The sequence below is a fragment of the Nicotiana tabacum genome, chromosome 10, assembly GCF_000715075.1.
Source record: "Nicotiana tabacum cultivar K326 chromosome 10, ASM71507v2, whole genome shotgun sequence".
Classification (NCBI taxonomy): domain Eukaryota; kingdom Viridiplantae; phylum Streptophyta; class Magnoliopsida; order Solanales; family Solanaceae; genus Nicotiana; species Nicotiana tabacum.
The window spans coordinates 149,900,647-149,913,111 of record NC_134089.1 but is presented as its reverse complement, the minus strand read 5'-3'; the positions used below and the strand labels follow the sequence as shown (position 1 = coordinate 149,913,111).

The window sequence follows — 12,465 nt, the reverse complement described above, 5'->3', positions numbered from 1 at the left end:
AGCTGGTGGTACACTTACCACAAGATATGATGAAATGGGAGCGGGTGGTACGCCTACCACAAGATATAATGAAATGGGAGCGGGTGGTACGCCTGCCACGAGATACAGGAATCGGGATCGGGTTGCACGCCTGCAACAAGATGTGAAAAGAAAATGAAATCTGCCTTTGTTTTTCCTCATTCTTGTTAGTGGTTGATTTTGATTCCTTCATACTTCCCTTGATGTTCTGTTTTACCTGTTATTCCCTGAAGCATGTTTCCCTCTCCTATCTTTATTTGTTTATTTTTGTTTTTCTTTTTCGCCGTGTATATGTATAATTGCACAGGTTTATCTGGAGTCTAGTCCTAGCCTCGTCACTACCTCGCCGAGATTAGTCACTACCTCATCGAGGTTAGGCCAAACACTTACCAGCACATGGGGTCGGTTGTGCTGATGCTACACTCTGCACTTATGTGCAGATATCGGAGCAGCACTGGGTCAGCAGCAGTAGGGGAGCCAGCCTTCAGTCCACCGAGATTCCGAGGTAGTCTTGCAGGCGTTCGCAGGCCCGACGTCTCGTCTACCAGTTATTATGTTCTATTATCATTTGTATCCGAGACAGATAGTGTTCCTTCTTTCAAACGTTTGTATGTAGTAATCATAGATAGTTTGTGAAAGTTGTGACACCAGTTTTTGGGTAGAGGTATATGTTGATTTCCGAATTATTTTGGTTTATTTTGTTTAAGTCTTCCGCTTAATCTCATATTCCGCTATTATTTAAATGTTTGTCACATGTTAAAGCAAGTTGTTAAAGGGATTAAAACAAAGAGGTAAAGAATTTTCTAGATTTCGTGACTTGCTTAGCTTTTACGAGTAGGCGCCATCACGACTCCCGAGGATGGGAAATCCGGGTCGTGACAACAATAAATATAGTTTGAGATTAAAATGGCGAAAGCACAATACTTTAAAATGATTAAATCTCAGTTTTACTAAGATGCTGCAAGATTCATCCTAAGCAAAGATTTCTGTACTTTGTCTCACTCCTCCTTCTGAATATTGCAGAGAGGATTATTATCGTTACATAAAGTACATCAAATGATCGGTTTCGCCCTTGTTGGAATTATTGTGGTTAAAAAGTTTTTTACTTTTTGCATTTTTTAAACTTTAGTCATTCTTAAGTCCCCTTGATTTTGCTTGCATTACAGTATCTTGTTCACTGTTTCCGGACTCTTGATCTGGATCTGCTACTGGACTAACATTCAAGTCCAACTCTTCTTTTTCCGAAGTCGAAAACTTGGATATTTTCTTGGACCCTTGTGATTGATCTGAATAAGTTTTCAATTTGCTGCTTCCTTCTTTCGTTTGAAGCTCAATCCTTGCAGTTGCATCACCTTGCATTTCATGTCTTACAATTTCTTCAGCCTCATTTGTTACCTGTTATTATAGGCCCGATCGAATTGTGAGAAAAATATAATCATATGTAAATTAAAACACGATTACTTATCTCATATCACATGTTAAACTACATGATACTATAAATATTTTTATACTGCCGGTGTATATAACTTCAACTTTTTGATGGATGAATTTCCGAAATTCGACAGATTGTACTGACCTCAAGTGACATATTAGATCTTCCTTGCATATCGATCTCTGTGTTTAGTGTTTTTCGGATCAACTGCATTTCTCTCCATATTGTGTTAAATAACATTTTAGAATTGCTATTAATTTAATTTAAGACACTAAACAGAGATATTATAATAAACTCTTTCAGTCCACTTACCCTTACCATTTGTGCAGCTTCTTCATTCTTTTCACTTCTCTTAACTGCTCAAAATTCCAAGAGAAAAAAGGACAGAACCTCTAAAAATTAATTCTACCTTTTTATATGAAGAATTAACTCAAATAGTTGTTCTCCCAACCGCTTAAACTAAAAATAACCAATGAAGGTATAATATATGCATAATTTATGTATTATATATGTATAATTGTATGTAATCAATGTATAATCTATGTATACGGCTAAAAAAATAAACAATAAATATAGGCGGCTATGTGTGTAAAAATTCCCTTTTATATTTATGTACCAAAAGACTTCAATACTGTCCATGTTTAGTTATACTATACTCCCTCCGTTCCCGTTTATATGAACCTATTTTCTTTTTGGTCCATTCCAAAAAAAATGACCCCTTTCTAAATTTGAAAACAATTTAGCATAAACTTACAATTCTATCTTTAATAAGAAACTTTATAACCACACAAATACTCTGGGCTCTTTTTTGACTTGTTTAGGACCACAAATTCCAAAAGTCTTCATTTTTTCTTAAACTTCATGCCCAGTCAAACAGGTTCACATAAATTGGAACGGAGGGAGTATAAGTTATTGAGAACTTGCCTTTACTAGTTTTAGGGGTGCTGATGATGTCCTTACTCTGTCTGTACTTCTGAAAACAGCATGAACTCAAATATCAGTGACAAAAGTGCAAGTGTTAAAACTTGAAAAACTTGCATCATTATAGGATTTGAGAAGCTAATGCCTTATGTTCAGAGGCGGATCTATGTGTAGTGTTAAGGGGTCACCAAACTTCAGCAGAAATATGTATATGAATATCATGAAAATAATTATATAAATAACTTGACACCCTAAACACTAAAAGCCTTTAGGGACCACTGGTTCATGAGCAAAATCTTGGTGTCCCCAATACTTTAAAATTCTGAGTCCGCCTTTGCTTATGCCCCCTTCTTATGAGGCTTAAATCTACAATCTAAGTAAGAATCCGTCTAAAACTGCATCACTTGAACGAAGATTAAATCAAGAAAAATAGAGAAAACAAACTTAGACAATAACAACAAACCCTTTATAGTCTCACAAGTGTGGTCTGGAAAGGATAGTGTGTACGTAGACCTTACTATTACGGTGAATGTAAAGAGATTGTTTCTGATAGACCATCGGCAGACGGCAGGAGGAAAAATGAGAACAAGAAGGAAAAGAAGAAAAAAAAAATTAGAAACAAACATAAACAGGAGTATAGGACAACATTAGAGTACCTGGAGATGGCTTTTGATATGGCCTGAAGTGATATCTTCATCATCCATGAGTTTCATTATATTCTTCGGAGTTGCTTCTGCTCATTCAAAAATTTTAAAACATGTATGTTTATTCCTATTGTAATATACATACCAAATATATTATGTTCATCGCGTAATATATATAGTAAGACAGACCAAATGGACCTCCTAATTCATTCACTGCTTCAACAAAGTGATCATGGACCTCCACTGTCCACCTAAACCTTGGTTTTCTATTCAGATCATGACTTTGGACGACAGCTTTTTCGGATGTTTCTTCACCCTTTTGCTCCTTGCTGATTTCCTCCATATTCTCCGGGTTGTACGTAGTTGCAATCAGAGGCGGATATATATTGATTCTACGAGTTCAACTGAAATCATTGCTTTATTGCTCGATCCTACACAACAGCAACAACTATCGCAGTATAAGCTCGAATCCTACACACATGTACAAAAAGAATGTTAGTAATAAGTATTATAAGTATAACAATAGATTATTAGCTAGGATATTCTGAACCCATTAAAAGTTGAGTTCAACTTTAGTTGCAATGTGGATAATTATATTTTTTTTAAAGAAAATCAACTAAAACCAGAAATTGTTAAAGAAAAATACTTAGAGATATTTGAATAATAGAAACTGCATGTTGGCCCTAATGCAGCTCGTTATGTGGAGTGCTACTCCATAGAAATATCCTAGCTCACCAACCTCATCTCTTTGCTCTAATTCTCTATCCTGTCACTCTTCTTATAATAGCAATTCTGGAATTCCCCATTTGTGGTCCTGATTCTTGCCTCTCTGTAAGTAGATGTTCTGCTGCTAATTACTAATTGTGTTTAACTTCTATATAGTAAATATTGCGATGTAAGATCGCCTAAAAGATAATTGCACTTAAGTCCACCAAAAAAAGATTAGTAGCCTGAGAAACAAGACAGTTATTACCGGCTACTACAAGTTAAAATACACTGGGGTCGTTTGGTTGGAATATGATTTATACCGGTAAAAGTTTATTGGGATAAATTATGCTGGGATTAGTTATGCTGGAATTGTTGTTTATTCATTGTTTGGTATATGTTGTATTAAGAATGACAATTGCATAATTTCTAAGAAGATATAAGTTATACCGGTGCTAATTACCCTACCTTTTATAAGGTATAAGTTATCCCAGTGTTAATATATTTGGTTTGTTAACCAAATAGAGTATTAAGGTGATATTAAATTTTTATACCACCCTTATACCTTCTTATACCTCGTACCAAACGACCCCTTAATGTAAAGAATATTGGTATAGACTATAGATTAGTCAAATCATACTTTTTATTTGTTTCCCGCGCCTAGTGTCCGACAACCGCATTAACAGGCCCTAACTAATCTGGATCACGACGTGTAGGCCTACTAAAAGGGGAAACACTAAAGTTCCGAGAACGCGAACCCCAAACCTCTCTTAAAGGTAAAAGGATCGTATGCAACTCACCACAACCCTGAGTGCTAAGTCAAATAATACTAGCTAATTAAGCTTTCGAGTTGACAAAACTACTACTTCCTCCGTTCCAATTTATGTAAACATGTTTGACTAGGCACGGAGTTTAAGAAAAAATGAAGACTTTTAAAATTTGTGATCCTAATCAAGTCAAAAAAGGGCCCAGAGTATTTGTGTCCATAAAAGCTTCTCATTATAGGTAGAATTGTAAGTTTAAGCTAAATTGTTTCCAAATTTTAAAAGGGGTCATTCTTTTTGGAATAGACCAAAAAGAAAATAGGTTCACATAAACTAGAACAGAGGAAGTATAAGCAGTGTAGTGAAGTTACTATATTTGGCACTAAATTTCTCAAAATTTCTATCTTATCTTTGTTATAAAAAGATACCGGGACTGCAAGTGCATGCAGCATGCAATTGAAAGAGATGGAATGTCCCTATTATTTTTGCTAGGGAAACACAAAACAAAAGAATTACATTACTACAGTATCTATCGATCTAATTAATGTTATCATTTACGATATTGTTTTCGACGATCAGGGATGTCAAATTCAGCCTATTAGAATATAACACATCAGCCCCCCCTAAGTTTGAGTAGATTTGGTTGTGCATATATAATTCCCGGGAAAATGACACTTTTTAGTTGCTCTCAAAATGATAGCCGAAAAAATATATATTTTTTGTATATATAAACATTATGTATGTTATATACAAAAATTATATACAAATTTTAATAAACATTTTTTTCGGTTACCAAACGTAAATAGTTTCTGGCGCGCGCTAAAAACGAAAAAAGCCCTATATCCCCTGCCTACATAAAGAATTAACTCAAATAGCCACCACTAATTGTTTAAACTAAAAATAACTGGTTGGATATATAAAATATGTATCACTCTTACATAATATGTGGATAGTCGTGTATAATCAGTATATAATCTATATATAAATTGTGTGAGTTATGTTATAACACATTATTTACTTCAAATTGACCCGCACTTCTTGACTCAAGTATACAGGTAATATTAAAAACAAACCTCCCCTTACCATCACCATTGCATTGAAACTCCTTTTATTTTCGTTTTTTTTTTTTTTAATTTCTTCGTTTTGCTGTTATTTTGACCAAAAGTAGAGCATAATTCATATGTCTGTAAGAAGTCATATTTACATTAATCATGATGTTATCTTTATTTGGATTCCTATATTTTGCAAACAAATTTGCATTAATCTTAAGACAATTTAACTGCAGATCATATATAATCTATTGTTTTCTTTTATTAAATAAATCCTCCTATATAATCGCCGCATCTTTTTCTTAGCTCTGACTCCTATATTCATTTTGGTTCACTAAAGTGTGTAGCCTTCTAAAGCTTTCCAGTTGTAAAAAGTTTCAGGATAACTGCATCACTTTTCTAAAAGGAATATATATTTTTTTGGGTGCCTTTACATAAAAATATGTGATCTTTTATCTTTGAGTTTAAGTTATATAAGCGCCAGATCTATTCGGAGACCGATAGATATTGAAGGAATCGTTAATTTCCCCTTAAGAATAAATATGATAAACTTATAATTTCCCGATTTGAGTTGATAGAGTAATAAATCTTTACTCCATCGGAATAATTAAATCTAATATGTTATTTTAAGGATATCATATTATAATTAGTTTTAAAAATTACAGCTCCTGAACATGTAATTTAACTTAATACTGTAAAAAATGATACACAATCAATGCACAAAACGCATATTCATTATCTTCTTGGCCCTGTCATTTTTTGAATTTAAGTGCTTGCTTTTGTAGGTCTATTTTAGGGATATTCGTTGTTTTTTCAGCGCAAGATCTTTCCTTTTCTCCTTTATAGTAGCTAATTTCAATGCTTCCTAAAATAGGCACTTCCTCTATATATGTACGCATTTTTATTTCAGCAGCTTATTTTCCTATGTCATAAATCAAACCGTCCAATTTGGTTATGTGCTCAAATCTGACCGTCTAATTCTGTAGTGAATTTTGACAAGATTGTACTGCTTGTTATTAATTGGTTCTTTATCTTTTTCCCCCTTAGAATCTGATGCAGTCACAAATACTAACCAATAAACTAGCACTACGTGACATCTGCTTTTGTGCTTAGGATGAGATGAGATTCTTACAAAATATCTCCCAAGAAATAAAATATCTGCTCTCTTTAATCCTTCTGCGGCGTACTATACAGTCAAATCTCTCTAAAACAATTTTATTTATTTTAAATATTTTTGATGTTATAGCGAAGTGTTGTTATAGAAAACATATATTATAACATTACATAAAAATTGATTTCGAAATGCTTGAATTTTATAGCGAAGTGTTATTATATAGAAATGTTGTTACAGAGAGATGTGATTGTAATAATTGTTATAAATGTTCAGTTTAGAAAAGAAAGATGTAGCTAATTTCTAAGAATATCTAAACTATCACGTAAAGAGCAAATAAGGGCAAGATATTTGTCTACTTTCAAACATATTCCAAGTCTACTCTATTTTGTCATGTGCATATTTGGATGTGCTACATCGGTTCAATTATCCAAAATTTCTAAAGGGACAATTTAATTAACTAAGTCTTTCAGTTCTGGTGTTTGAGCAGGTTAATCCCCACATAAAACTTCGTTAAGATAACAAGATTTTGACAACAATAATAACTTACCCTACCTAGTGTTTATACCGACGAAATAAATAGATGACACATGTAAATATATGCACTTTTATCATTAAACTATTCTTAATTAAAATGCAATTGACGTAAAAATTGTACAGGGCGCCTTATTTGGTCACTCTCATTTAACATATACCTATTTTTTTAAAAACTTTTAACTTAAACCCACTTTTTAAACAAATTCAGCTCTCTTTCTCCTCCCCCTTCTCCTCCTTCATTTTCTTTTTTCTTCTTCTACAACGATGACTTCAACATTACTCTCTTTGATTAACGAAGCTAAAGCAAATATACTGAGGACTTCCATTTGGATTATTATAACATTAAAAACCAGTTTCTTCATTGTTTGGAAACACAACTCCGTCATTCATTGCTGGAAATTTACTTGATACCGTGAATGTTTTTGCACAAGGAACCCAGCCTTTAACAGTAAGTTTCAAATTCATTATTTCCCATGCACATGAAGTTTATTCTTCTTTTTCTTTTCTCTTTTGAGTTTTTTTTGGCTATGAAACGTAGCTCTTGATATATTTAAAACATGAAAGTTAACAGAGTACACAGTAGATGGAACTGAACGATGGATCCGATTACATAAAATCTAATAACGGTAAACTAAAGATGGGTGAGTTATCAAAAACTAGAACATCTTAATAGTGGGATTCCCCAGTTACAAAGACAAAAACTTCAGCTCTAGAGCCGAAGTTTCTCAGTTACAACACAAAAACTTCAGCTCTAGAGCTGAAGTTCCCAGTTACAACACAAAAACTTCAGCTCTAGAGCTGAAGTTTCCCAGTTTCAACACAAAAACTTCAGCTCTAGAGCTGAAGTTCAGGCCCGACTACTAGAATGCTGAAATTTTGCGTGATTGTCTTTGTTACTTCAGCCCCGTGTGCTGAAGTTATGCGAAAAAGCGGGTACACTTGCAATTTTTTTTGCAAAACGGGCACAAGTTAAAATGTGACACAAAAAATGAGTATAGATGCAAATGCCCCGCAATTGACTCACCTACACTTATAACTTAATCATTGTAAATTAGTCTAGTCTGGTATAAACACTGGATACGAATAAGTTTTTACCTTTTCAAAACTGGAAAGAAATATCGGACTAAGTTACGAAAAGCAAGTTTAAACTAACTCTCATAGTTAGTAGCGTAGCCACATTTAACCAAGGGGTGTCAAATTGACACCCCATTCGCTGGAAAATTACATTATATTGCTAGATAATTTTTTTTATTTTATGTATATTTACTGTATGTTGGACTCCCTTGGTTTTTTAATATTTTGACACCCCTGGGTTCTCCTGGGTTCTGTGATCTAACAGGGGTTTTCGAAAGTATTTAGGCTCTAAAAGTTCTTAGAAATGAGATTAAAGCAAGAATAAACGAATAAAGTAAAGACAAGATATAATGAACAAATTAGAAAGCAGTAAAGTGTTTTATACAATAGTGCATTCCCGAACTTGAAGGATTATAATGGTACAATAGGCTTGTCCGAACTGGACTCTACTAGAGATAGCCGTTTAAGACTTCTATTTAAAGAATAGACAAAAATTTACAAAGTTTTTTAAGTTTAGCCGTCTTATAATCAATTTGGAGGTCTGAAGTTTCCAATTTTTGATTTAGGAGTTTGAAATTGGGTTCTGCCAAAGACAAACTTTAGACCTAAGGTATGAATTTTGAATGAAGTTCAAATTTAAATTCAGACATGAGTTTGAAGTTACAATTTTGCAAAAACCCAACTTCAAATTCGAAGATCAGGAATTTTTTTGGCAAAAACCCAACTTCAAATTCGAAGGGGACCAGTATTATTTTGGCAAATACGTGTTTTAGTTGTTATCCACGAGCTCCCTTGTGTCTTCTTGTTATAACTTTTAGTCCCCTTTTTAAGTTATACAACAACAACAATTCAGTAAAATTTCACTAGTGAGGTTTGAGGAGGGTAGTGTGTACGCAAACCTTACCCCTACCCCGAAAGAGTAGAGAGGTTGTTTTCGAAAGACCATCAGCACAAGAAAACTAAAAGACAAAATGAGACAATATTAGTATCACCACAGAAATCATAGGAAAAATAGTAACAACATGAAATCCAGAAGAAAGATGAAAAGCAAAAGCGATAGCTAGTAAATAGATCCTGCACTAAAAAACATAATAGTAAGATACAACATTGCCGCTAGCTATCTTAGAAAAAAACCCTACCAGACTAGTCTCACAAAGGTACGAAGTAAGGCAAGACTCAACTACCTCATATCATACAACCCTAATACTCGACCTCCACATCTTCATATCAAGTGTCATGTACTCGGAAATCTGAAGCCTCGCCATATCTTCTTTGATCACCTCTCCCAAATACTTCTTAGGCCGCCCTCTACCTCTTCTTGTGCCCTCCACAACCAGCCGTCCACACCTCTTAACTGGAGCATCTGGGCTTCTCCTCTGAACATGTTTGAACCATCTAAGCCTCGCTTCCCGCATCTTGACATTAATGGGAGCCACGTGCACCTTCTCCTGAATATCATCATTCCTAATCTTATCCATCCTAGTGTGCCCGCACATCCATCTCAACATCTTCATTTCTGCTACTTTCATCTTCTGGATATGTGAGTTGTTAATAGGTCAATACTCAGCCCCATACATCATGACCGGTCTAACCACCGCTTTATAGCAATTACCTTTGAGTATCAGTGACACTCTCTTGTCATATAGGACTCCAGATGCTAGCCTCCACTTCATCCATCCTACCCCAATACGGTGTGTGACATCCTCGTCGATCTCCCCTCCCCTCTAGATAACCGACCCAAGGTACTTGAAGCTGCCTCTACTTGGGATGATCTGTGATTCAAGCCTCACATCCACGCCCACTTTACCTGGCTCAACGCTGAACTTACACTCCAGGTATTCCGTCTTCGTCTTACTCAACTTAAAACCTTTAGACTCAAGAGCCTGTCTCCAAATTTCCAGCCTCTTGTTAACACCGACTCATGACTCACGAATCAGAACTATATCATCGGTGAATAGCATGCACCATGGCACCTCCCCTTGAATATGGTGTGTTAACGCGTCCATCACCAGGGAGAATAAGAATGGACTGAGCGCAGAACCTTGGTGTAACCCCATTACAACCGGAAAATGCTCAGAGTCACCTCCTACTGTCTTAACCTAAGTCTTATCCCCATCATACATATCCTTAATCGCCATAATATAGGGAACCGACACACCTTTCGCCTCCAAGCATCTCCAGAGAACTTCTCTAAGAACCTTGTCATACGCTTTCTCTAGGTCAATAAACACCATGTGCAGATCCTCTCTTCCTCTCTCTGTACAGTTCCACCAACCTCCTAACAAGATGTATAACTTTTGTAGTTGAACGACCCAGCATGAACCCGAACTGGTTGTCGGATACAGATACTGTCATCCTCACCCTCGCTTCAACCACCCTCTCCCACACTTTCATGGTATGACTCAGTAATTTGATACCCCTATAATTATTACAATTCTGGATATCACCTTTGTTCTTATACAATGGAACCACCGTACTCCACAACCACTCATCCGACATCCTCTTCGCCTCAAAAATAACATTAAACAACCCTGTCAACCACTCCAAACCTGCTCTCAACACACACTTCAAAAATTTCACCAGAATCTCGTCTGGCCCGGTCGCTCTGCCCCTACTCATCTTACGCATAGCTCCCACGACCTCCTCAACCTTGATATACCTGCAGTACCCAAAGTCATGGTGACTTTCGGAATGTTCCAATTAATCTATCACAACATCCTGATCCCCTTCTTCATTCAGAAGTTTATGAAAATAAGTCTGTCATCTCCTCTTAATCTGGGCATCTTCCATCAATACTCTATCATCTTCATCCTTGATGCATCTCACTTGGTCCAAATTCCGAGCCTTCCTATCTCCTTTTATGAAGACCCCTATTTATAGTTGTGGGAGGGAAGAGTTATGATAAGAACAAACTCTTTCCGACCAATCAAATTGAAGTGTGACAAGGTTGCATTTGATTGGCAAGAACATGCCACTTGCACACGTGGTGCGGTTTCATTGGCCTTGTAATGTGACTTGGCATGCCTTGTCATTTTGACATGTGGCATGATCCTATTGGCTCTTCTGTTTAACTTAGCATGCCACGTCATTTGACACGTGGCACTATCCCTCTAGGAAGATAACATCTTGAGCCTAATGAAGTGGGCTCATCGCTTGTAGCCCAATTAAATGAGCTAATCCAATGGATTTGGACTTATTTATTTAATCCATATATATTGGACTTATATAACTAATCCAACTATTAGCTCAATAAATTTATTTGAACTAATATATCTTAGATTTAAAGATATAGTCCAAATAATTTTATGAATTTAAATTCAATAAAATTTAGATGCCTACAAAAATTCCAAAATATCTACTAAATTTTGCAAAACTAAAATCATCTGAAATCATAAAACAAAAGTGAATCAGATTGAGTTTAGATTAATTAAACTATTTCTAAATTTGAATTGAAAAGTTGACTTGTATCCAATCCCACCTGAATGCAAAAATTATCCAACATACCTTTAAAATAATTGGGTAATATATATACCGAGGTTTACTGAATTAATTTATTTAAGTGAGTGTATTTGTCCTATCTTTTTCTTCTTTTGTACAAGGACTAAAAGTATATGGTGTTAATGTACGAAATTGAAGATATTTTATAACATGGTGATGGTTGTTTATACTAAGTAGAGAGGATGCAATGAACGCGCAAGCAAAAATAGTAGTAATAATCTGAAGGGAGAGTTGGAATGAATTCTCGAAAACCCGCATCATAGCCTCTAGATCTGCCACTGATAGTGATTAATGTACTAAATTGAAGAATTTTTTTTATCATATAGACTATCTATACGAAGTAGAGAGGGTGATACATCATACATGAACGCGAAAGTAAAAATAGAGTAGTAATAATCTGAAAGGAGAGTTGGAAATTTGCTTTAAGAAAAAACTGTAAAATTAAAACTGAATGATTTTTTTTAAAAACTGTTTCTTCAATTTGAACACACTTTTACGATACAATTCTAAGCAACATTAACACAATGAAGAAGAGGAGGTCAAATTCAAAAGTTAACTTTCTAGCTTTCCTTTCGTTTGGGTGGATGGTTCCTTAGTGCGCTGCTGCTCAACCACGACTCAGAGGGACAGTGGAGGGCCAACCACAGAGCTCCTTGGCCGGTTGGCGCACTTCTAGTGTACGCAGTAGTTGTTATGTAGGGAGACCTGAGAA

General features: G+C 35.3%; 1 protein-coding gene across 3 annotated transcripts; it reads right to left on the bottom strand.

The window, feature by feature from the left end:
* Positions 1 to 984: 984 nt before the first annotated feature.
* Positions 985 to 3,797, bottom strand: LOC107822552 (myb-related protein 1-like). Of its 3 annotated transcripts, XR_012696023.1 has the most exons (5): positions 3,662 to 3,797; positions 3,205 to 3,486; positions 3,028 to 3,104; positions 1,595 to 2,423; positions 985 to 1,413 (listed from the first exon to the last, which is right to left on the bottom strand). XR_012696023.1 is itself a non-coding variant. In XM_016649106.2 (4 exons), the coding sequence occupies exons 2-4, from the start codon at positions 3,356 to 3,358 to the stop codon at positions 2,310 to 2,312; spliced, it is 345 nt and encodes a 114-aa protein (XP_016504592.1). In that variant the 5' UTR covers positions 3,359 to 3,486; positions 3,662 to 3,797; the 3' UTR covers positions 1,593 to 2,309. The 3 variants fall into 3 exon arrangements, 1 of the variants encoding a protein (XP_016504592.1); XR_012696024.1 differs by having other exon boundaries at positions 1,595 to 3,104; XM_016649106.2 differs by lacking the exon at positions 985 to 1,413 and having other exon boundaries at positions 1,593 to 2,423.
* Between the last annotated feature and the right edge of the window lie 8,668 nt (positions 3,798 to 12,465).

Excerpts from the sequence above, each read along its gene's own strand:
- LOC107822552 (XM_016649106.2), bottom strand. The coding sequence starts at position 3,358 with ATGGAGGAAATCAGCAAGGAGCAAAAGGGTGAAGAAACATCCGAAAAA. Across the intron at positions 3,105-3,204 it reads TGAATTAGGAGGTCCATTTG|AAGCAACTCCGAAGAATATA; the intron begins GTCTGTCTTACT and ends TTGAATGAGCAG. Across the intron at positions 2,424-3,027 it reads ATATCAAAAGCCATCTCCAG|AAGTACAGACAGAGTAAGGA; the intron begins GTACTCTAATGT and ends TGCTGTTTTCAG.